The sequence below is a fragment of the Heterodontus francisci genome, unplaced genomic scaffold, assembly GCF_036365525.1.
Source record: "Heterodontus francisci isolate sHetFra1 unplaced genomic scaffold, sHetFra1.hap1 HAP1_SCAFFOLD_410, whole genome shotgun sequence".
Taxonomy (NCBI): domain Eukaryota; kingdom Metazoa; phylum Chordata; class Chondrichthyes; order Heterodontiformes; family Heterodontidae; genus Heterodontus; species Heterodontus francisci.
Genome location: NW_027140485.1, coordinates 971,226 through 995,864, shown reverse-complemented (window position 1 = coordinate 995,864; position 24,639 = coordinate 971,226). Strand labels below are relative to the sequence as shown.

The 24,639-nt window shown below is 46.8% G+C and overlaps 1 protein-coding gene across 1 annotated transcript in view; it reads right to left on the bottom strand.

Moving 5' to 3' along the window:
• The window catches only part of LOC137359981 (uncharacterized), a 214,492-nt gene extending 193,464 nt beyond the window's left edge, over positions 1 to 21,028 (bottom strand). Inside the window, exons 1-3 of the mRNA XM_068025575.1 lie at positions 20,871 to 21,028; positions 13,962 to 14,291; positions 4,662 to 5,000 (exon numbers count right to left, since the gene is read on the bottom strand). Of these exons, the coding sequence (XP_067881676.1) occupies positions 4,662 to 5,000; positions 13,962 to 14,291; positions 20,871 to 20,919 (718 nt within the window). The 5' untranslated portion in view covers positions 20,920 to 21,028. The remainder of the gene's footprint in view (positions 1 to 4,661; positions 5,001 to 13,961; positions 14,292 to 20,870) is intronic.
• Positions 21,029 to 24,639: the final 3,611 nt, after the last annotated feature.

Genomic DNA, 24,639 nt, shown 5'->3' with positions numbered 1-24,639 from the left:
TGGCCTAGCCAGCAACGCCCACATCCCATGAATGAAAAAAAGTCCATGAGTCTTTGCAGCTGAGTTCCTGTGTGAGCAACTAGTGCAGCATCATCAGTGTCGAGGAGTTCTCTGATCAGGATGTGATGTGTTTTTTTGTTTGCTTCCCGCCTTGATAGATTATAGAGCTTGCCGTCTGACCTAGTGTGCAAGGAGACTCCCTTCATATCTGCAGGGAAGGTCAGGAGCATGGAGAAGAAGATGCCAAACAGAGTGGGGGGGGGGAGGTGGGGGCGGTTGGACACAACCCTGTTTCACTCCTTTCTTTACTCCAAAATGGCCAGAAATAGAGCCATCAATCTGTACAGTACATGTTGTTTATATTATTAATGACTTGGAAGATGGGACCATGTGTATTGTAGCCAAATTTGTGGACGATACAAATCACAGAATCACAGAATAATACAGTGCAGAAGAGGCCATCCGGCCCATCGAGTCTGCACCAATGCATTAAAGACACCTGACCTGTCTACCTAATCCCATTTGCCAGCACTTGGCCCATAGCCTTGAATGTTATGACGTGCCAAGTGCTCATCCAGGTACTTATTAAAGGATGTGAGGCAACCTGCCTCTACCACCCTCCCAGGCAGGGCATTCCAGACAGTCACCACCCTCTGGGTAAAAAAGTTCTTCCTCAAATCCCCCTTAAACCTACTGCCCCTCACCTTAAACTTGTGACCCCTCGTAACTGACCCTTCAACTAAGGGGAACAGCTGCTCCCTATCCACCCTGTCCATGCCCCTCATTATCTTGAACACCTCGATCAGGTCACCCCTTAGTCTTCTCTGCTCCAGTGAAAACAACCCAAGCCTATCCAACCTCTCCTCATAGCTTAAATGTCCCATCCCAGGCAACATCCTGGTGAATTACCTCTGCACCCCCTCCAGTGCAATCACATCCTTCCCATAATGTGGCGACCAGAATTGCACACAGTACTCCAGCTGTGGCCTTACCAAAGTTCTATACAACTCCAACATGACCTCCCTGTTTTGTGATCTATGCCTCGATTGATAAAGGCAAGTGTCCCATATGCCTTTTTCACCACCCTATTAACCTGCCCTTCTGCCTTCAGAGATCGATAGACAAACACGCCAAGGTCCCTTTGTTCCTCGGAACTTCCCAGTGTCAGGCCATTCATTGAATACTTCCGTGTCACATTACTCCTTCCAAAGTGTATCACCTCACACTTTTCAGGGTTAAATTCCATCTGCCACTTTTCTGCCCATTTGACCATCCCGTCTATATCTTCCTGTAACCCAAGACACTCAACCTCACTGTTAACCACTCGGCCAATCTTTATGTCATCCGTGAACTTACTGATCCTACCCCCCACATAGTCATCTATGTCATTTATATAAATGACTACCAATAGGGGACCCAGCACAGATCCCGGTGGTACGCCACTGGACACTGGCTTCCATTCAAAAAAACAGCCGTCTGTCATCACTCTCTGTCTCCTACAGCTAAGCCAATTTTGAATCCACCTTATCAAGTTACCTTGTATCCCATGTGCACTTGCTTTCTTGATAAGTCTCCCATGTGGGGCCTTGTCAAAGGCTTTGCTGAAATCCATGTAAACTACATCAACTGCACTACCCTCATCTACACACCTGGTCACATGCTCAAAAAATTCAATTAAATTTGTTAAGCATGACCTCCCTCTGAAAAAGCCATGCTGACTATTCCTAATCAAATTTTGCCTCTCCAAGTGGAGATAGATTCTCTCCTTCAGAATTTTCTCCAATAGTTTCCCTACCACTGACGTGAGACTCACTGGTCTGTAGTTCCCTGGCTTATCTCTACAACCTTTCTTAAATAGTGGGACCACATTAGCTGTTCTCCAGTCCTCTGGCACCTCCCCCGTGGCCAGAGAGGAATTAAAAATTAGGGTCAGAGCCCCTGCAATCTCCACCCTCGCCTCCCACAGCATCCTGGGACACACATCATCCGGACCTGGAGATTTGTCTACTCTTAAGCCTTCCAAAACCTCCAATACCTTGTTACTCCCTGTGACAATTTGCTCAAGAACCTCACAGTGTCTCTCTCTCTCTGAGTTCCAAAGATAAGCAAGTTGTGAGGAGGACACAAAGAGAGTCTGCAAAGGCTTCAGTAAATGGGAAAAAATTTGGCAGATGGAATATCATGTTGCAAAATGTGAGGTTGTCCACTTTGGTAGGAAGAATAGAAAACAAGTTATTATTTAAATGGAGGCAGACAACAAATGCTGTGGTCCTGAGGGATCTGGGTGACCTTGTACATGAATCACAAAAAAATCAACATGCAGGTACTGTGAGTAATTAGGACGGCAAATGGAATGTTGGCCTTTATTGCAAGGAGTGGGAGTATAAAAGTAGGGAAGTCTTGCTATAACTGTACAGGGCATTGATGAGAACATATTTTGAGTACTGTGTACAGTTTTGGTCTCCTTACTTAAGGAGAGATATACTTGCATTGGAAGCAGTTTGGAGAAAGTTCACTAGGTTGATTCCTGGGATGAATGGGTTTTCTAATGAGGAAAGGTTGAGCAGGTTGGGCTGATATTCATTGGAATTTAGAAGAATGAGAGGTGATCTTATTGAAGCATATAAGATTCTAAGGGGCCTTTCCAGAGTAGATGTTGAAAGGATGCTTCCCATCGTGGGGGAATCTAGAACAGTTTTAGAATAAGGGATCTCCCATTTAAGACGGAGATGAGGAGGAATTTCTTCTCTCAGAGGGTCATAAATTCCCCCGAGAGCAGTGGAGGCTGGGTCATTGAATATATTCAAGGTTGATTTAGACAGAGGTTTGAGCTACAAGGGAGTCAAGGGTTATGGAGAACAGGCAGAAAAGTGGAGTTGAGGCCACAATCAGATCAGCCATGACCTTATTGAATGGTGGAGGAGGCTTGAGGGGCTGAATGGCCAATTCCTGCTCCTAATTCTTACGTTTTAAAGTCAATTCTGAAGCAAACAAGCTCTAATTATCACCTGCATTACATGGACTGTTTAAAAATGTCAGTGTGACATCTGAGGAATTTAGAGAGGAATACATATGATAGAGAAAGAGAGAGTGGACACAGAGCCATCTTCTTTATCAGTACCCCAGCCATTGCAGTCAATACCAGTCCCCTCCAACACTGTCACAAGGTGACTGCAGTAAGTACCATCTATAGGAAGCACTATAACACCTCTAACTCTGCAGACTTTACCATTCCGACCAGAATTATAACAGGAATACTATCAACTCCAAGGTTTTCTCCAGGTTGCACATCATGCTGACTTGGACATATATCATAGATCCTTTAGGATATAGGAACATCGGAGCAGGAGTAGGCCATTCAGCCCATCGAGCCTGCTCTGACATTCAAACAGATCATGGTTGATCATCTACTCGAAGCCATTTTCCCCCACTATCCCCATATCCCTTGATGTCATTAGTATCCAGATATCTATTGATTCCTGTCTTGAACATACTCAATGATTGAGCTTCCACAGCCCTCTGAGGTAGAGAATTCCACAGATTCACCACCCTCTGAGTGAAGAAATTCCTCCTCATCTCACTCTTAAATGTCCTCCCCCTCATTCTGAGGCTGTGTCCCCTGGTTCTAGACTCACCAGCCAGAGGAAACATCCTATACACATCTGAAACAACATCTACCCTGTTACACCCTGTAAGAATTTTGTAAGTTTCAATGAGATCACCTTTCATTCTTCGAAACTCTAGAGGATACAGGCCCAGTTTCCTCAATCTCTCCTCATAAAACAATCCCACCATTCCAGGGATTAGTCTGGTGAACCTCTGTTGCACTCTCTCTATGGCAAGTATACCCTTCCTGAGATAAGGAGATCAAAACTGTACACAATACTCCAGGTGCGGTCTCACCAAGGCTCTATACAATTGCAGCAAGACTTCAAATCTGTACTCAAATCCCCTTGAAATGAAGGCCAACATCCCATTTGCCTTCCTAATTGCTTGTTGCACCTGCATACCAGCTTTTAGTGACTCATGAACAAGGACACTTTTGGACATCAACACTTCCCAATCTCTCACCATTTAAGAAATACTCTGCCTTTCTGTTTTTTTCTACCAAAGTGGATCACTTCACACTCATTCAAATTATATTCCAGCTGCCATGTTTTTGCCTATTCACTTAGCCTGTCTAAATCCCCTTGAAGCTTCCTTGCATCCTCCTCACAACTTACATTCCCACCTAGTTTTGTGTCATCAGCAAAGTTGGAAATATTACAATTGGTCACCACATCCAAATCATTGATATAGATTGTGACCCGGCACTGATCCTTGCGGTACCCCACTAGTCACAGACTGCCATCCTGAGAATGACCTGTTTATTCCTACTCTCTGCTTTCTGTCTATTAACCAATTCTCAATCCATACCTGTATATTACCCCCAATCCCATGTGCTCTAATTTTGTTTACTAATCTCCTGTGTGGAACCTTCTCATCACTGAGGCAGAGATTTTGAAATCCCTACCCAAGTCCATTGTGCAGGCATCCTCAGCACAAGGACTGCACTGTTTCAAGGAGAAAGCCCAACAACGGCTGCTCAAGACAACAAGGGATGGGTAATAAATGAGGCCATGTCAGCAAATCCTGAGAACAAACTTTGAAAATGTACTTACTGATTACATTCAGCTGGGTTCCACTCCCATACACGTCTGACCATACCGTACAGTAATAGACAGTTGCATCTTCGAGCAGAATGTTTGAGATTGTTAGAATGACTTCATTCTTGGAGACATCTCTGGTAGATTGAAAATGGTTTCTTAAATTTTCATCCATTTCCACAATATCCTTAGCGCGGTGTGTTATAAACCGCTGAAATCCTCTCAGACTGCGTCGGTACCAGTGTAAGTCGGTATTTTTCAAATCGATATTATTGACAGAGCATTGCAACTGGGCAGTGTGGCCCTCACTGATATTCTGCACTTCCGGCTGAGACAGAATGGGAAAACTGTCACCTTTAAGGGAAAAAAATCAAGAATTCAGTATCAGTTTCAGCATATCCTGAGTGTTTAAAGAGATGATCAGGGCAACATGGGTTTGTATTGAATTAAGAGAATAGTCTGGAATGCTGACCCAGTGCATTGGTTCAGCTCACCACACTACTGCCTAAAATAAAAGAATTGATGCTCAGGATTTCAACTAGAATATTGGTTACACAGTAATTACAGGAAACACAAACAACACGGGTTCAGAAGGGGATGGTCTTGTGTGATCAACCTCCTCGATTTCTTTGAGGAAGTGTTATCCTAAGTGGACTGTAATAAGCCCATGATGGAGGGTAATTACATTTCCAAAAGGCATCAGACAACGTTTCACACAAAATGCTACTAGTTACACTGTTGGGGTTCAAAGGTCAACTTGGATATCAATATGAAATTAACTCTGCTTCTCTCTCCACAGATGCTGCCAGACCTGCTGAGTATTTCCAGCATTTTCTGTTTTAATTTCAGATTTCCAGCATCTGCAGTATTTTTATTTTGTATTAGTTCCTTATTAGGAAAATGTTGTGCGGTGGGGATGGGAGTGAAGACTGAGTGGGGCGCTCCAGGAATTAGTGCTTGGACAACCCATTGCTTCCAATTCATGTTAATCAGAAACCCAGTGAAAAGTCATTACACCAGATTACAGTAAATGAGGAGTGAGAGTGGAATTGGAGAAGACAGCCCAGAAACAACAGAAAGAGATTGACGAAATATTTAAGTGGGCAAAACAATTGCAGATGAAATTTATTGCAAATAACTGCAGGCCTGCAATCAACAGAGCCCGCAGAATGTGGGGCAACAGAGCCCACTGAATGTGGGGCAACAGAGCCCGCAGAATGTGGGGCAACAGAGCCCACTGAATGTGGGGCAACAGAGCCCGCAGAATGTGGGGCAACAGAGCCCACTGAATGTGGGGCAACAGAGCCCGCAGAATGTGGGGCAACAGAGCCCACTGAATGTGGGGCAACAGAGCCCGCAGAATGTGGGGCAACAGAGCCCACTGAATGTGGGGCAACAGAGCCCACTTAATGTGGGGCAACAGAACCCGCAGAATGTGGGGCAACAGAGCCCACTGAATGAGGGGCAACAGAGCCCGCAGAATGTGGGGCAACAGAGCCCACTGAATGTGGGGCAACAGAACCCGCAGAATGTGGGGCAACAGAGCCCACTGAATGTGGGGCAACAGAACCCGCAGAATGTGGGGCAACAGAGCCCACTGAATGTGGGGCAACAGAGCCTGCAGAATGTGGGGCAACAGAGCCCGCAGAATGTGGGGCAACAGAACCCGCAGAATGTGGGGCAACAGAGCCCGCAGAATGTGGGGCAACAGAGCCCACTGAATGTGGGGCAACAGAGCCCGCAGAATGTGGGGCAACAGAGCCCACTGAATGTGGGGCAACAGAACCCACAGAATGTGGGGCAACAGAACACACTGAATGTGGGGCAACAGAACCCACAGAATGTGGAGCAACAGAACCCGCAGAATGTGGAGCAACAGAGCCCGCAGAATGTGGGGCAACAGAACCCGCAGAATGTGGAGCAACAGAGCCCGCAGAATGTGGAGCAACAGAACACACAGAATGTGGAGCAACAGAACCCACAGAATGTGGAGCAACAGAACACACAGAATGTGGAGCAACAGAACCCACAGAATGTGGAGCAACAGAACACACAGAATGTGGAGCAACAGAGCCCGCAGAATGTGGGGCAACAGAGCCTGCAGAATGTGGGGCAACAGAGCCCGCAGAATGTGGGGCAACAGAACCCACAGAATATGGGGCAACAGAGCCCGCAGAATGTGGGGCAACAGAGCCCACTGAATGTGGGGCTACAGAGCCCGCAGAATGTGGGGCAACAGAACCCGCAGAATGTGGGGCAACAGAGCCCACTGAATGTGGGGCAACAGAACCCACAGAATGTGGGGCAACAGAGCCCACTGAATGTGGGGCAACAGAGCCCGCTGAATGTGGGGCAACAGAACCCGCAGAATGTGGGGCAACAGAGCCCACTGAATGTGGGGCAACAGAACCCACAGAATGTGGGGCAACAGAGCCCACTGAATGTGGGGCAACAGAGCCCGCTGAATGTGGGGCAACAGAACACACAGAATGTGGAGCAACAGAACACACAGAATGTGGAGCAACAGAACCCACAGAATGTGGTGCAACAGAACCCACAGAATGTGGAGCAACAGAACCCGCAGAATGTGGTGCAACAGAACCCACAGAATGTGGAGCAACAGAACCCGCAGAATGTGGAGCAACAGAACCCAAAGAATATGGAGCAACAGAGCCCGCAGAATGTGGAGCAACAGAGCCCGCAGAATGTGGGGCAACAGAGCCCACAGAATGTGGTGCAATGCAGCCAATAAAATCAGAATATTTTCTAAATGGCGAGAGACTTGAAAATTTCAATTGACCCCAATCATTCAGAGATTTCAGGGAGAGGAGAATTTCACACTTGCCTTTTCCTTTGTGTGAAGAGGTGCTTCCTAATTTAAACCCTGAGCAGCCGGGCTCTATTTTAACATTGTGCCCCATTGTTCTGGAACCTCCCACCAGAGGAAATAGGTTCTCTGTATCTATTCCATTGAATCCTTTCACCATTGTAAACACCTCTACTAGATCCCCCTCAACCTTCTAAATGCAAGGGAATACAAACCTGCTATCGTTCTGGTGAATCTGCACTGTGCCCCCTCTAAATCCAAAATATCCTTTCTGGGGGTGGGGGGTGGGGGGGGGTTGGTGGCGGTAATGGTAAGGGGTGGGGGTAGGGGGTACAGCGGCTGGGACTGCCCCTAGCTAGCTCAGTTCCAATCTTATACTTGCCCTATGAAGAATGCTCCTGGTGCTACAGAGCCCCTGCTCTTTGATATTGCCCCAGGATATTCAGGCTTCCGTTAAAAGCTGGGCCTGAGTCTGCACCTGATGTAGAGCCACCAATGGACGGTGCTGAGAGGGCCAGGCAGCAAAGCAAGAAGGCCCCGAAACTAAGTCAGAAAGTAAAGAGGCAACATCCAATCCAGATGTTGAAATATGTCAGTTCAGCTTTTTACACTTCCTGTGTGGTTGATGTTTGAAACAGTTTGAAAAATATCAAACTGTCCAATTTCAAAACCTTTATTTAGTGGAAACAGATACTGGGATGTTTCCGAGAGGCTGACTGTGAACCTGCTGGATTGTGTGCTGGAGGTGGGGATCCCGGTGCCGAGCTGAAAAGGCAGGGGTAACCCCGCTTCTGCCTTTTCGCGCCCCCCCCCCCCGCCCCCCCACAACCCCCATCCTTGGAGCGATCCTCCAGTCTTTTTAAATAAAAGTTTCACAAGCCGGGAATCCTGTCCATTCTGCTCCGAGCTGCCAGCCAATCAGAGGGCCAGCAGTTTAGTCGTGTCAGCAACGCCATCGGGAGCAGTGGCCATTGATGGGACTGCAGAGGCCTCGGACCCAGGCCCAGTGGTGGAACCCGGACCTCAGGTAAATGAGGTGGGATCACCAGGACCAGTCTGGAAGGCCCTAGTGAGGGGGCGAAGAGGCAGTTGTGCAGTCCGGGGGGAGGGGATCCTGGGGGTTGAAGTGGTTCCCAGCGGGGGTGCTCCAGATTGCCCATGCAGGAGAGACACCACCACCACCCCCAAGCCCGCAAGGAGTGTGCCTCATGTTACAAGAGATCCTCTCTGGCAAGATCTAGCGGTGGCGGGAAGAGGCCTTAAATTGGCTGTTAATAGGCCACCTAAGGGCCTCAATTGGCCTCAGGGCAGGAAGGCCATTGTCAGCCTATCCCGTCCTCGGGAAGATGGCTTGGCAACAGGCTGTCTGTCCCCTGCTACCCGTCACGATTCTCTGTGCCCCCCGCCTCTCACCCGGCTTCAGGGGGGACCATAAATGTCTGGCCAGTGTGTGAGTGTGAGACAGAACAAGCAGAATAGCCTGATCAGAAACTTATTGTTTTTTGTGTTCAATAAGTGGACAGAGAGAAAGGGAGAGATAGAGTGGAACAGGGGAACAGAACATCAATCATCATCTTCATATGACTCTGTGAAAAAATCAATTTATTGTATTTTGAAAACATAAAACATAAGAATTAGGAGCAGGAATAGGACATTCGGCCCATTGAGCCATTTAATAAGATCACAGCTGATCTGATTGCAGCCTCAACACCACTTTCCTGCCTGACCCCACATAACTCTTGACTCCCTTGCAGATGAAAACTCTGTCTAACTCAGCCTTGAATGTACTCAATGACCCAGCCTCCACTGCTCACTGGGGAAGAGAATTCCAAAGATTAACCACCCTCAGAGAAGAAATTCCTCCTCATTTCTGTCGTAAATGAAGACCCCTTATTCTGAAACTGTGCCTCATAGTCCTAGATTCCCCCACGAGGGGAAACATCATCTCAGCATCTACCCTGTCAAGCCGCCTCAGAATTGTATATGTTTCAATAAGATCACCTCTCATTCTTCTAAACTCTAATGAATATAGGCACAACCTGATCAACCTTTCCTCATAAGACAACCCCTTCATCCCAGGAATCAATCTAGTCAACCTTCTCTGAATTGCCTCCAATGCAAGTATATCCCTCCTTAAGTAAGGAGATCAAAACTGTACACAATACTCTAGGTCCGGTCTCACCAACGCCCTGGACAGTTGTCGCAAGACTTCCCTGTTTTTATATTCCATTCCCCCTTGCAATAAAGGCCAACATTCCATTTGCCTTCCGAATTACTCACTGTACCTGCATGCTGATTTTTTGTGATTCGGCCAACAGGCCAAGATCGGCGCAGGCTTGGAGGGCCGAATGGCCTGTTCCTGTGCTGTACTGTTCTTTGTTCTTTGTGTACAAGGTCCCTCTGTACCTCAGCATTCAGCAGACTTTGCCTAATTAAATAATATTCTGCTCTTCTATTCTTTCTACCAAAGTGAATAACCTCACATTTTCCCACATTATACTCTATCAACCAAATTTTTGCCCACTCACTTAACCTCTGGAGTGTCTTTGGAAACACTTGAGCAGTAACCTTCTATGTGGCACCTTATCGAATGCCTTTTGGAAATCCAAATACACGACATTGTGGTCTCCCCCTTTATCCACCCTGCTTGTTACATCCTCAAATAACTCTAATAAATTTGTTAAACATGATTTCCCTTTCATAAAACCATGTTGACTCTACCTGAAATAAAAACAAGAAATGCTGGAAATACCCAGCAGGTCTGGCAGCATCTGTGAAGAGAGAAACAGAGTTAATATTTCAGGTCAGTGACCCTTCATCAGAGCTGGCAAATATTAGAAATGTAAAAGGTTATAAGCAAGTAAGGCGGGAGTGGGGCAAGAGAAAACAAAGGAGAAGGTGTAGATAGGACAAGGTCACAGAATAGCTGACCAGAAGGTCATGGAGCAAAGGTAAACAATATGTTAATGGTGTGTTGAAAGACAAAGCATTAGTACAGAGAGGGTGTTAATGGACTGTAAACTGAACAGCCACAAGTACAAACATGAAAAAAAAAGTGGGCAAGCAAACTGAACAAGATGAAATAAAATAAAATAAACACAAAAAATATATAAAAAAAGGAAAAAGAAAAAAATAACTAAAAATAGAAATAAAATGGGGGGCCTGTCATGCTCTGAAATTATTGAACTCAATGTTCAGTCCGGCAGGCTGCAGTGTGCCAAATCGGTAAATGAGATGCTGTTCCTCGAGCTTGCGTTGATGTTCACTGGAACACTGCAGCAATCCCAGGACAGAGATGTGAGCATGAGAGCAGGGGGGAGTGTTGAAATGGCAAGCGACTGGAAGCTCAGGGTCCTGCTTGCGGACTGAGTGGAGGTGTTCCGCAAAGCGGTCACCCAGTCTGCATTTGGTCTCCCCAATGGAGAGGAGACCACACTGTGAGCAGCGAATACAGTATACTACATTGAAAGAAGTACAAGTAAATCGCTGCTTCACCTGAAAGGAGTGTTTGGGGCCTGGGATAGTGAGGAGAGAGGAGGTAAATGGGCAGGTATTACACCTCCTGCGATTGCAGGGGAAGATGCCATGGGAAGGGGACGAGGTGGTAGGGGTAATGGAGGAGCGGACCAGGGTGTCACGGAGGGAATGATCCCTTCGGAATGCTGACAGGGGAAGGGAGGAGAAGATGCATTTGGTAGTGGCATCATGCTGGAGGAGGCGGAAATGGCAGAGGATGATCCTTTGGATATGGAGGCTGATGGGGTGGAAAGTGAGGACAAGGGGAATCCTGTCACGGTTCTAGGAGGGAGGGGAAGGGGTGAGGGTAGAGGTGTGGGAAATGGGCCGGACACGTTTGAGGGCCCTGTCAACCACAGTGGGGGTGAATCCTCGGTTGAGGAAAAAGGAAGACATATCAGAAGCGCTGTCATGGAAGGTAGCATCATCAGAGCAGATGCGTCGGAGACGAAGAAACTGGGAGAATGGAATGGAGTCCTTACAGGAGGTAGGGTGTGAAGAAGTGTAGTCGAGGTAGCTGTGGGAGTCAGAGGACTTATAATAGATATTAGTAGACAACCTATCCCCAGAGATGGAGACAGAGAAGTCGAGGAAGGGAAGGGAAGTGTCAGAGATGGACTCTACCTGATTTCATTCTGATTTTCCAAATTTCCTGCTACTACTTCCTTAATAATGGATTCTAGCATTTTCCCAATGACAGATGTTAGGCTAACTGGTCTGTAGTTTTCTGCTTTCTGTCTCCCTGCTTTCTTCAATATTATATTTGCAGTTTTCTAACCTGCTGGGACCTTTCCAGAATTTAGGGAATTTTTGAAGATTACAACCAATGCATCCATTATCTCTGCAGCCACTTCTTCTGACCCTAGGATGCAGGTTAACAGGTCTGAGGGACTTGTCAATCTTTAGTCCCATTGTGTTTTTTAGTACTTTTTGTCTGAGTATTGCTGAAAATAGAGACATGTTGTCGAAGCTTTTCACCTTGCACTCATCAGGACAATCCGCAAGAATAACCAATGTAAGGGAAAACAACAACTTTATCGAAACATAGAAACATAGAAAATAGGAGCAGGAGTAGGCCATTCAGCCCTTCGAGCGGCTCTGCCATTCATTATGATTTGGCTGATCATCCAACTCAGTAAAGTCCTATACAACTGTAACATGACCTGCCAACTCTTGTACTCAATACCCCGTCCAATGAAGAAAAGCATGCCGTATGCCTTCTTGACCACTCTATTGACCTGTGTTGCCACCTTCAGGGAACAATGGACCTGAACACCCAAATCTCTCTGTACATCAATTTTCCCCAAGACTTTTCCATTTACTGTATAGTTCACTCTTGAATTGGATCTTCCAAAATGCATCACCTCGCATTTACCCTGATTGAACTCCATCTGCCATTTCTCTGCCCAACTCTCCAATCTATCTATATTCTGCTGTATTCTCTGACAGTCCCCTTCACTATCTGCTACTCCACCAATCTTAGTGTCGTCTGCAAACTTGCTAATCAGACCACCTATACTTTCCTCCAAATCATTTATGTATATCACAAACAACAGTGGTCCCAGCACGGATCCACGTGGAACACCACTGGTCACACGGCTCCATTTTGAGAAACTCCCTTCCACTGCTACTCTCTGTCTCCTGTTGCCCAGCCAGTTCTTTATCCATCTAGCTAGTACACCCTGGACCCCATGCGACTTCACTTTCTCCATCAGCCTACCATGGGGAACCTTATCAAACGCCTTACTGAAGTCCATGTATATGACATCTACAGCCCTTCCCTCATCAATCAACTTTGTCACTTCCTCAAAGAATTCTATTAAGTTGGTAAGACATGACCTTCCCTGCACAAAACCATGTTGCCTATCACTGATAAGCCCATTTTCTTCCAAATGGGAATAGATCCCATCCCTCAGTATCTTCTCCAGCAGCTTCCCTACCACTGACATCAGGCTCACCGGTCTATAATTACCTGGATTATCCCTGCTACCCTTCTTAAACAAGGGGACAACATTAGCAATTCTCCAGTCCTCCGGGACCTCACCCGTGTTTAAGGATGCTGCAAAGATATCTGTTAAGGCCCCAGCTATTTCCCCTCTCACTTCCCTCAGTAACCTGGGATAGATCCCATCCGGACCTGGGGACTTGTCCACCGTAATGCCCTTTAGAATACCCAACACTTCCTCCCTCCTTATGCCGACTTGATCAGTACTGACCCTCTGACAGTGCAGCACTCCTTCAGTACTGACCCTCTGACAGTGCAGCGCTCCCTCAGTACTTACCCTCCGACAGTGCAGCACTCCCTCAGTACTGACCCTCTGACAGATCAGCGCTTCCTCAGTACTGACCCTCCGACAGTGCAGCACTCCCTCAATACTGACCCTCCGACAGTGCAGCACTCCCTCAGTACTGACCCTCCGACAGTGCAGCACTCCATCAGTACTGACCCTCCGACTGTGCAGCACTCCCTCAATACTGACCCTCCAACAGTGCAGCACTCCCTCAATACTGACCCTCCGACAGTGCAGCACTCCCTCAGTACTGACCCTCCAACAGTGCAGGGTTCCCTCAGTACTGACCCTCTGACAGTGCAGCACTCCTTCAGTACTGACCCTCTGACAATGCAGCGCTCCCTCAGTACTGACCCTCTGACAGATCAGCGCTTCCTCAGTACTGACCCTCCGACAGTGCAGCACTCCCTCAGTACTGACCCTCCGACAGTGCAGCACTCCCTCAGTACTGATCCTGTGACAGTGCAGCACTCCCTCAGTACTGACCCTCCGATAGTGCAGCACTCCCTCAGTACTGCGTCTCTGACATCCCAGCGCTCCCTCAATACTGACTTTCACAGTGAATATTCCATTGCTATCTAACAGATTCCCAGTGCAGTCAGTGTGAATATTCCAGTGTATGTAACAGATTCCCAGCTTTGTCGATGAGAATGTGGCAAATTATATTTAAAAGCTATTTACCTCTAACTTCTATCTTGGTTCCCTTTCCTTTGATGAATCTATTTTTTCCTATAATTTCACAATAGTAAGTTCCAGTGTCACTTTGCTGTATGTTTCTGATGGTGAGAATGAAGCTGTTGTATTTGGAATCCCTGGAAGGTTGGAATTGGCCAATGCTGCCTTGGTCCCCGATAACCTTGTCATTTATGGAATTTTCATGCAGTAGTTTCCACTCTACATCAGTGTTTCCCACATTGCCATTCTCCATCGCACATTGTAAATGCACTGAACTTCCCTCTCTCACGTCGATCAGTTCTGGAGTCTGAATGATTGCTGAGGCCTCCGTTATGCCTGAAACATTTAAAAAATAAAATAAACCATGGAAAACAACTGATCATCTGACAGCAGCTTAAGAGGACGGGTTAATGAAATCTTCTGTATTTCAAAATTCAGTGAGGTTGATAAACACTCGCCAGGATCCACTCCTCCTGCACCAGACAAAGGTACAGGAAGAAGGGAAGATTTTATCATCAGAAGATCAGGGACAGGCACCCAAACAAGGGCTGATTCAGTTTGGGAAGGAGAGGTGGGGAAATGTGGCACTGCCTGCCCACACCAGGGAAAATGGTCATCAAAGATTCCAAGACTATTATCAAACCCCAACTGTTTTATCAGTGCCTTTCAGGGAGGGGAACCCATTACCACTTCACTGTCTGGCCCACAAGAAATTCCGGTTGCATTAAATAGTTGACTATTGATGGAGTCTAAAACAGCCTGATTGTGTAGAGCCACCAGTGGACACAGGGTGTACAGTCAGGTAGTAGCGGTCCAGGGAATTGCATCCCATAAAGTCTGACAGCACTAGGTCAAACAAGGTCAAGGAAACATCCTGCAACAGTTTGTCTACTCCTTTAAAGTGATGAACCAGCATAATTGCGAATGCTGTGGTTCAGTTGGTAGCATTCCTATCGCTGAATTACAAGATAAAAGCAAAATACTGCAGATGCTGGAAATCTGAAATAAAAACAAGAAACGCTGGAAATACTCAGCAGGCCTGGCAGCACCTGTGGAGAGAGAAGCAGAGTTAATGTTTCAGGCCAGTGACCCCCCTCCCCCCCACTAGAACCAGGCTGAGTATTTCCAGCATTTCTTGTTTTTGTTTCTGAATTACAAGGTTCTAGGTTCAAATCCCACTCCAGAGCTTGAGCACAAAAGTCGAGGTTGGCACTCCAGTGCAGTACTGAGGGAGTGCTGCAAAGTTGGAAGTGCTGTTATACAGATGTGACATTAAACTGAGGACCCAACTGCCTGCTTGGGTGGATGTAAAAGATCTCATGGCACTATTTCAAAGAAGGGCAGGGGAGTTATCCCTGGTGTCTTGGCCAATATTTATCCCTCAATCAACATCACAAAAAAACAGATTTTTATTAATACATTGCTGTTTGTGGGATCTTGCTGTGTGCAAACTACCTGCTGTTTCCTGCATCACAACCATGCACAGAAGGAGGCCATTCAGCCCATCGTGTCTGGACTGGCACTCCGAAAAAGCAATTCACTTAGTGCCATTCCCCCACCTTCTCCCCGTAATCCTGCACATTCTTCCTTTTCATATAATAATCAAATTCCTTTTTGAATGCTTCAGTTGAACCTGCCTCCACCCAGTCTCAGGCAGCGCATTCCAGACCTTAACCACTCGCTATATGAACATTTGGAGAGCTGGTGCAGACACGATGGGCCGAATGGTTTTCTACTGCACTGGAACAATTCCATGATTCTGTGAAAAAGTTTTTCCTCATGTCACTTTTGCTTCTCTTACCCATTACTTTAAATCTGTGCCCTCTCGTTCTCAATCCTTTCACAACTGGGAACAGTTTCTCTCTATCGACTCTGTCCAGACCCCTCATGATTTTGAATACCTTTATCAAATCACCTCTCAACCTTCTCTTCTCCAAGGAAAATAGTCCCAACTTCTCTCATCTACCTTCATAACTAAAATTCCTCATCCCTGGAACCATTCTTGTGAATCTCTTGTGCACTCTCTCCAATGCCCTCACGTCTTTCCTAAAGTGCGGTGCCCAGAACTGGACGCAATACTCCAGCTGAGGCCGAACTAGTGTCTTATACAAGTTCAACATAACCTCCTTGCTCTTGTACTCTATGCCGTACGTACGGATATACAAACATACAAATTAGGAGGAGTAGGCCACTCGGCCCTTCGAGCCTGCTCCTCCATTCAATAAGTTCATTGCTGAACTGATTTCTCCATATTTCCACCTACCCCCGATAACCTTCCACCCCCTTGCTTATCAAGAATCTATCTGCCTCTGCCTTAAAAATATCAAAGACTCTGCTTCCACTGCCTTTTGTGGAAGAGAATTCCAAAGACTCACAACCCTCAGAGAAAAAAATTCTCCTAATTTCAGTCTTAAATGGGCGACCCCTTCTTTTTAAACAGTGACCCCTAGTTCGAGATTCTCCCACATGAGGAAACATCCTTTCCACATCCACCCTGTCAAGACCCCTCAGAATCTAATGTTTCAATCAAGTCGCCTCTTACTCTTCTAAATTCCAGTGGATACAAGCCTAGCCTGTCCAATCTTTCCTCGTAAGACAGCCCGCCCATTCCAGGTATTAGTCTAGTAAACCTTCTCTGTACTGCCTCCAACACATTTACATCCTTCATTAAATAAGGAGACCAAAACTGTACACAGTACTCCAGATGTGGTCTCACCAATGCCATGTGTAGCTGAAGCATCACCTCCCTACTTTTGTATTCAATTCCCCTCACAATAAACGATAATGTTCTATTAGCTTTCCTAATTACATGCTGTACCTGCATACTAACCTTTTGCGATTCATGCACTAGGACACCCAGATCCCTCTGCATCTCAGAGCTCTGCAATCTCTCACCATTTAGATAAAATGCTTCTTTTTTATTCTTCCCGCCAAAGTGGAGAATTTCACACTTTCCCACATTATACTCCATTTGCCAGGTCTTTGCCCACTCACTTAACCTATCTATATCCCTTTGTAGCCTCCTTATGTCCTCTTCACAATTTACTTTCCTGCCTATCTTTGTGACATCAGAAAATTTAGCAACCATACCTTCGGTCCCTTCATCCAAATCATTTATATAAATTGTAAAAAGTTGAGGTCCCAGCACAGATGCCTGTGGCACATCACTGGTTACATCTTGCCAACCAGAAAATGACCCATTTATACCTACTCTCTGTTTCCTGTTAGCTAACCAATCTTCTATCCATGCCAATATGTTACCCCCGACACCATGAGCATTTATTTTCTGCATCAACCTTTGATGTGGCACCTTATCAAATGCTTTCTGGAAATGTAAGTACAGTATATCCAGCAGTTCCCCTTTATCCACAGCACATTACTTTTTCAAATTATTAATAAAGCCCAGGATACTGTATGCTTTATTAACCGCTCTCTCAACCTGTCCTGCCACCTTCAGTGACTTATACACATATACACCTAGGTCCCTCTGCTCCTGCACCCCCTTTAGCATTCTACCTTTTATTCTATATTGTCTCTCCATGTTCTTCCTACCAAAATGAATCACCTCACATTTCTTTGCATTGAACTTCATCTGCCACCTGTCTGCCCATTCCACCGACTTGTCTATATCCTTTTGAAGCTCAAAACTATCCTCCTTACAGTTCACAATGCTTCTAAGTTTTGTATCATCTGTAAACTTTGAAATTGTGCCCTGTATACCAAGGTCCAGGTCATTAATATATATCAGAAGAACAAGGGTCCCAACACTGATCCCTGGGGAACTCCACTACAAACCTTCCTCCAGCCCAAAAAACATCCATTAACCACTACTCTTTGTTTCCTGTCACTCAGCCAGTTTTGTATCCATGTTGCTACCGTCCCTTTTATTCCATGAACTACAACCTTGCTCACAGGTCTGTTGTGTGGCATTGTATCAAACGCCATTTGTAAGTCCATATACACCACATCAACAGCATTGTTTTTTAAAAATTCATTCATGGGATGTGGGCGTCGCTGGCTAGGCCAACATTTATTGCCCATCCCTAATTGCCCTTGAGAAGGTGGTGGTGAGCTGCCTTCTTGAACCGCTGCAGTCCATGTGGGGTAGGCACACGCACAGTGCTGTTAGGAAGGGAGTTCCAGGATTTTGACCCAGCGACAGTGAAAGAACGGCGATATAGTTCCAAGTCAGGATGGTGTGTGACTTGGAGGGGAACTTGCAGGTGGTTGTGTTCCCATGTATTTGCTGCCCTTGTCCTTCTAGTTGGTAGAGGTCGCGGGTTTGGAAGGTGCTGTCGAAGGAGCCTTGGTGTGTTGCTGCAGTGCATCTTGTAGATGGTACACACTGCTGCCACTGTGCGTTGGTGGTGGAGGGACTGAATGTTTATGGATGGTGTGCCAATCAAGCGGGCTGCTTTGTCCTGGATGGTGTCGAGCTTCTTGAGTGTTGTTGGAGCTGCACCCATCCAGGCAAGTGGACAGTATTCCATCACACTCCTGACTTGTGCCTTGGAGATGGTGGACAGGCTTTGGGGAGTCAGGAGGTGAGTTACTCGATGCAGGATTCCTAGCTTCTAACCTGCTCTTGTAGCCATGGTATTTATATGGCTACTCCAGTTCAGTTTCTGGTCAATAGTAGCCCCTAGGATATTGATAGTGGTGGATTCAGCAATGGTAATGCCATTGAATGTCAAGGGGAGATGGTTAGATTCTCTCTTGTTGGAGATGGTCTTTGCCTGGCACTTGTGTGGCGCGAATGTTACTTACCACTTATCAGCCCAAGCCTGGACATGAGATCAGTAGCTGAGTGGCCCTGGCGGAACCCAAACTGAGCATCACTGAGCAGGTTATTGCTAAGCAAGTGCTGCTTGATAGCACTGTTGATGACACCTTCCATCACTTTACTGATGATTGAGAGTAGGCAGATGGGGTGGTAATTGGCCGGGTTGGACTTGCCCAGCTTTTCGTGTACAGGACATACCTGGGCAATTTTCCACATTGCCGGGTAGATGCCAGTGTTGTAGCTGTACTGGAACAGCTTGGCTAGGGGCACAGGTCTTCAGTACTACTGCCGGAATATTGTCAGGGCCCATAGCATTTGCAGTATCCAGTGCCTTCAGTCGTTTTTTGATATCACGCGGAGTAAATCGAATTGGCTGAAGTCTGGCATCTGTGATGCTGGGAACTTCAGGAGGAGGCCGAGATGGATCATCAACTCAGCACTTCTGGCTGAAGATTGTTGCAAGTGCTTCAGCCTTATCTTTCGCACTGATGTGCTGGGCTCCCCATCATTGGGGATGGGGATAATAGTGGAGCCACCTCCTCCAGTTAGTTGTTTAATTGTCCACCACCATTCACGGCTGGATGTGGCAGGACTGCAGAGCTTAGATCTGATCCGTTGGTTATGGGATCGCTTAGCTCTGTCTATCGCATGCTGCTTACGCATTTGGCACGCAGATAGTCCTGTGTTGTAGCTTCACCAGGTTGACTCCTCATTTTGAGGTATACCTGGTGCTGCTCCTGGCATGCCCTCCTGCACTCTTCATTGAACCAGGGTTGGTCTCCTGGCTTGATGGTAATGGTAGAGTGGGGGATATGCCGGGCCATGAGGTTACAGATTGTGGTTGAGTACCATTCTGCTGCTGCTGATGACCCACAGCACCTCATGGATGGCCAGTTTTGCATTGCTAGCTCTGATCGAAATCTATCCCATTTAGCATGGTGGTAGTGCCACACAACACGATGGAGGGTATCCTCAACGTGAAGGCAGGACATCGTCTCCACAAGGACTGTGCGGTGGTCATTCCTACCAATACTGTCATGGACAGATGCATCTGCGGCAGGCAAATTGGTGAGGACGAGGTCAAGTATGTTTTCTCCTCACCACCAGCCGTATACCCAGTCTAGCAGATATGTCCTTTAGGACTCGGCCAGCTCGGTTAGTAGTGATGCTACCAAGCCACTCTTGGTGATGGACATTGAAGTCCCCAACCCAGAGTATATTCTATGCCCTTGCCACCCTCAGTGCTTCCTCCAAGTGGTGTTCAATTCAATTCAAGAGGAGTACTGATTCATCAGCTGAGGGAGGGCGTTAGGTAGTAATCAGCAGGAGGTTACCTTGTCCATGTTTGGCCTGCTGCCATGAGACTTCATGGGGTCTAGAGTCAATGTTGAGGATTCCCAGGGCAACTCCCTCCCTACTGTATACCACTCTGTCACCACCTCTGCTGGGTCTGTCCTGCCAGTGGGACAGGACATACCCGGGGATGGTGATGGCAGTGTCTGGGACATTGTCTGTCAGGTATTATTCCGTGAGTATGACTATGTCAGGCTGTTGCTTGACTAGTCTGTGGGACAGCTCTCCTAATTTTGGCAGAAGCCCCCAGCTGTTAGTACGGAGGATTTTGCAGGGTCGACAGGGCTGGGTTTGCCGTTGTCGTTTCCGGTGCCTTGGTCAATGCCGGGCGGTCCGTCCAGTTTCATTCCTTTTTATTGACGTCGTAGCGGTTAGATAAAACTGAGTGGCTTGCTAGGCCATTTCAGAGGGCATGTCAGAGTTAGCCACATTGCTGTGGGTTTGGAGTCACACGTAGGCCAGACCAGGTAAGGACAGCAGATTTCCTTCCCTAAAGGACATGAGTGAACCAGATGGGTTTTTACAACAATCGACAATGGTTTCATGGCCATCATTAGACTGGCTTTTAATTCCAGATTTATTAATTGAATTCAAATTGTGCTGTGGTGGGATTTGAACCCATGTCCCCAGAGCAATACCCTAGGTTACTAGTCCAGTGACAATACCACTACACCACCGCCTCCCCTCATCAGCCCTCTCTGTTACCTCATTTTATTGCTCTTATTCCTATTTAAGTAAACACACCACAGCTCGCTCACCAAACTGAGACACATACTCACCCACAACACAGAGAGAGAGGATCACAGCCAGGAACAGTTTCTGCACCATTTCAGAATAAAGATCCTGTTACTCCAGCCTCTGTCCTTTATACAGAATGAATTTATATTAACAAACATGTAACAGAGGCAGTGAGCATTGTCTAATGCTCATAGTTCCTAATATCACCACAAGAAGAGGAAGGAACTAAGAAAAGGAAGTTCACACACCCAAGGGATTGTCGAATTGTCAAGCTGCTGTTGGCTGATCTGAAGAATAAAATTAGTTGGGGTTCTTGTTGCTCATCACTATTATCAGCCTTGCTGGAATCTGAGCCGGTGTGGGTCTCTGCACTGGTCAGGATTTTCCTTGCTGATGTTAGTTACTAACTGATTTGTCACTGTGATATTCATTAATCACTGGGTTCCTGTGCTAGCAGAGGGAACTCCAGTTTCTCAGGCCCACTGAAATCCTCCCAATTCCAAAGAGAGAGAGAGGTTTTTATTTCACTAACATCGAGCTTCAGTGACTGCACTAACACAGGGTTCAATAGGTGACTTCACAGCTTGGAAGATGAGAGTTTCTCCCACACCAGCTCTGCAGCAGTTCCCTCGCTAAGATCGGCCAGAGATCGGTCAGTACCTTCACCTCCATGGAAACACCAACCAATACTCTGGAGGCAATCTGGGTCAGAATGGAGAGAGCAAGGAGATCATAACGGCTATTAGACCAACCATCCATTCATGAAATCTTATAATAATAAGGCACAAATGGAGACCATTCTGCCCATCATTCCTGGGCCAGCTCTTTGGTCGAGCTTTCTAAGTATTCCCATTCCCCACAGCCCATACGTACTTTTTTTCTTTTCAAGTATTTATCCAATTTTTTTTGAAAGTTACTGTTGAATCTGCTTTCAGATAGGATCCATTATGCTTTTCTAACTAGCTGCAGCAATTCAGCATCATTTGTCACTCCTCAGGTACTGAAGCAGTCCGTGTAGAAATGCAGCAAGACCTGGACAATATCCAGGCTTGGGCTGATAAGTGGCAAGTAACATTTGCGCCACACAATTGCCAGGCAATGACCATCTCCAACAAGACAGAATCTAACCATCTCCCCTTGACATTCAACAGCATTACCATCGCTGAATCCCCCATTATCAACATCCTAGGGGTTACCATTGACCAGAAACTGAACTGGAGTAGCCATATAAATACTGTGGCTACAAGAGCAGGTCAGAGGCTAAGAATCCTGAGGCGAGTAACTCACCTCCTAACTCCCCAAAGCCTGTCCACCATCTACAAGGCACAAGTCAGGAGTGTGATGGAATACTCTCCACTTGCCTGGATGGGTGCAGCTCCAACAACACTCAAGAATGGCTCCTTCACTGTCGCTGGGTCAAAATCCTGGAACTTCCTTCCTAACAGCACTGTGGGTGTACCTACATCCCAAGGACTGGAGCAGTTCAAGAAGGCAGTTCACCACCACCTTCTCAAAGGCAATTAGGGATGGGTAATAAATGCTGACTTTGCCAGAGATACTCACATCCAATGGACGCATTCAAAAAAGTCTTCGCAATTTGTCCTGTCACTTTCAGTGGCAGAATTTGGTGTAGGAGGCGGGGCTCCCAGCACCGGGCCGAAAAGGCAGAGGGAACCCCACTTCTGCATTTTCGTGGCCCCCCCACCCCCCCAGAGCAATCCTCCAATGTTTTTCAATTAAAGATTCACAAGCCGGGATCCTCATCCCTTTAAAGGTGGAAATCCAGCCTCCATGAGCTGCTGGCCAATCAGAGGACCAGCAGCTCAGCGGTATCAGCAGTGCCACCAGGGGCGGTGGCCACTGTCAGTACTGCAGAGGCCTCAGACCCAGGCCTAGCACTGGAACCCTGTGTCCTCTGGTTCACAACACTTACAGTCATACGGTCATAGGGCTGAATTTTCAGGTCCCGATGGGGGCGGGCACGGGGTTGCGGGGGGGGGAACAGGCATGGAATTTTCCGGCATCGGCTGGCAGGTCAATTCCCAGTTCCATCTCGCCCCAGGGACCATTCCCAGCTCCATATCACCCTGGGCCAATTCCCAGTGGTGCCAATGGGGGGTATGTGGGGCAGTGGGTTGGGGGCAGCAGGACAACCCACCCACAGCCAATTACATCATTTAATGGCTTATTAAGGCCAATTGTCAGAGGCCGACTGGAACTTTCCAGTCAGTCTCCAGGTCCCTGCAGTCAGCGGGGCCTCCCAGCAACAAAGTGACAGGCCAGTGCCCCAGGGACCCCAGGCAGTCTGAGAGGAGGGTTCCACCTCAACACCACAGGCCTTGCTGCTGAGGCCATTTTTAGTTTAAAGTTAAGAACATTGGAGAGACGTTGCCTCCATCTTGAGATGCCTCTCTCTCTCTCTCACTTACCTGAAAAAGCAGCCTGCTCCATCGTCCAAGCTGGAGAGCCTCCTATTGGCCCTCTGGCTTCAGGAACACTGAGCCCATCCTCTGGCCACTAATTGGCCAATTCAGAAAAATTGCAGCCGTGTGACTGTTCCCCACTCACTTCTGTGACCCTTTTCAGCCTGATAGCAGGACCCTGAAGCCTGCCAAGAAAATGCTGCCCATAAAAAGAAAAAAAGAAAGACTTGCATTTATATTTAAGACTTTCATGACCACCGGACATCTCAAAGCTCTTTACAGCCAATGAAGGACTTTTTGAAACAGGAAACACGGCAGCCAGTATGCACAGCAAGCTCCCACAAACAGCAATGTGATAATAACCAGATCATTCATATTTGTGATGTTGATTGAGGGATAAATATTCGCCAGGATTAGGGCCAATCAAGGATAGTAGTGGGAAGTTGTGTGTGGAATCAGAGGAGATAGGGGAAGCGTTAAATGAATATTTTGCGTCAGTATTTACAGTAGAGAAAGAAAATGTTGTCGAGGAGAATACTGAGATTCAGGCTACTAGGCTAGATGGGATTGAGGTTCACAAGGAGGAGGTGTTAGCAATTTTGGAAAGTGTGAAAATAGATAAGTCCCCTGGGCCAGATGGGATTTATCCTAGGATTCTCTGGGAAGCTAGGGAGGAGATTGCAGAGCCTTTGTCCTTGATCTTTATGTCGTCATTGTCGACAGGAATAGTGCCGGAAGACTGGAGGATAGCAAATGTTGTCCCCTTGTTCAAGAAGGGGAGTAGAGACAACTCTGGTAATTATAGACCTGTGAGCCTTACTTCGGTTGTGGGTAAAATGTTGGAAAAGGTTATAAGAGACAGGATTTATAATCATCTTGAAAAGAATAAGTTCATTAGAGATAGTCAGCACGGTTTTGTGAAGGGTAGGTCGTGCCTCACAAACCTTATTGAGTTTTTCGAGAAGGTGACCAAACAGGTGGATGAGGGTAAAGCAGTGGATGTGGTGTATATGGATTTCAGTAAGGCGTTTGATAAAGTTCCCCACGGTAGGCTATTGCAGAAATTACGGAAGTATGGGGTTGAAGGTGATTTAGAGCTTTGGATCAGAAATTGGCTAGCTGAAAGAAGACAGAGGGTGGTGGTTGATGGCAAATGTTCATCCTGGAGTTTAGTTACTAGTGGTGTACCGCAAGGATCTGTTTTGGGGCCACTGCTGTTTGTCATTTTTATAAATGACCTGGAAGAGGGTGTAGAAGGGTGGGTTAGTAAATTTGCGGATGACACGAAGGTCGGTGGAGTTGTGGATAGTGCCGAAGGATGTTGTAGGGTACAGAGGGACATAGATAGGCTGCAGAGCTGGGCTGAGAGATGGCAAATGGAGTTTAA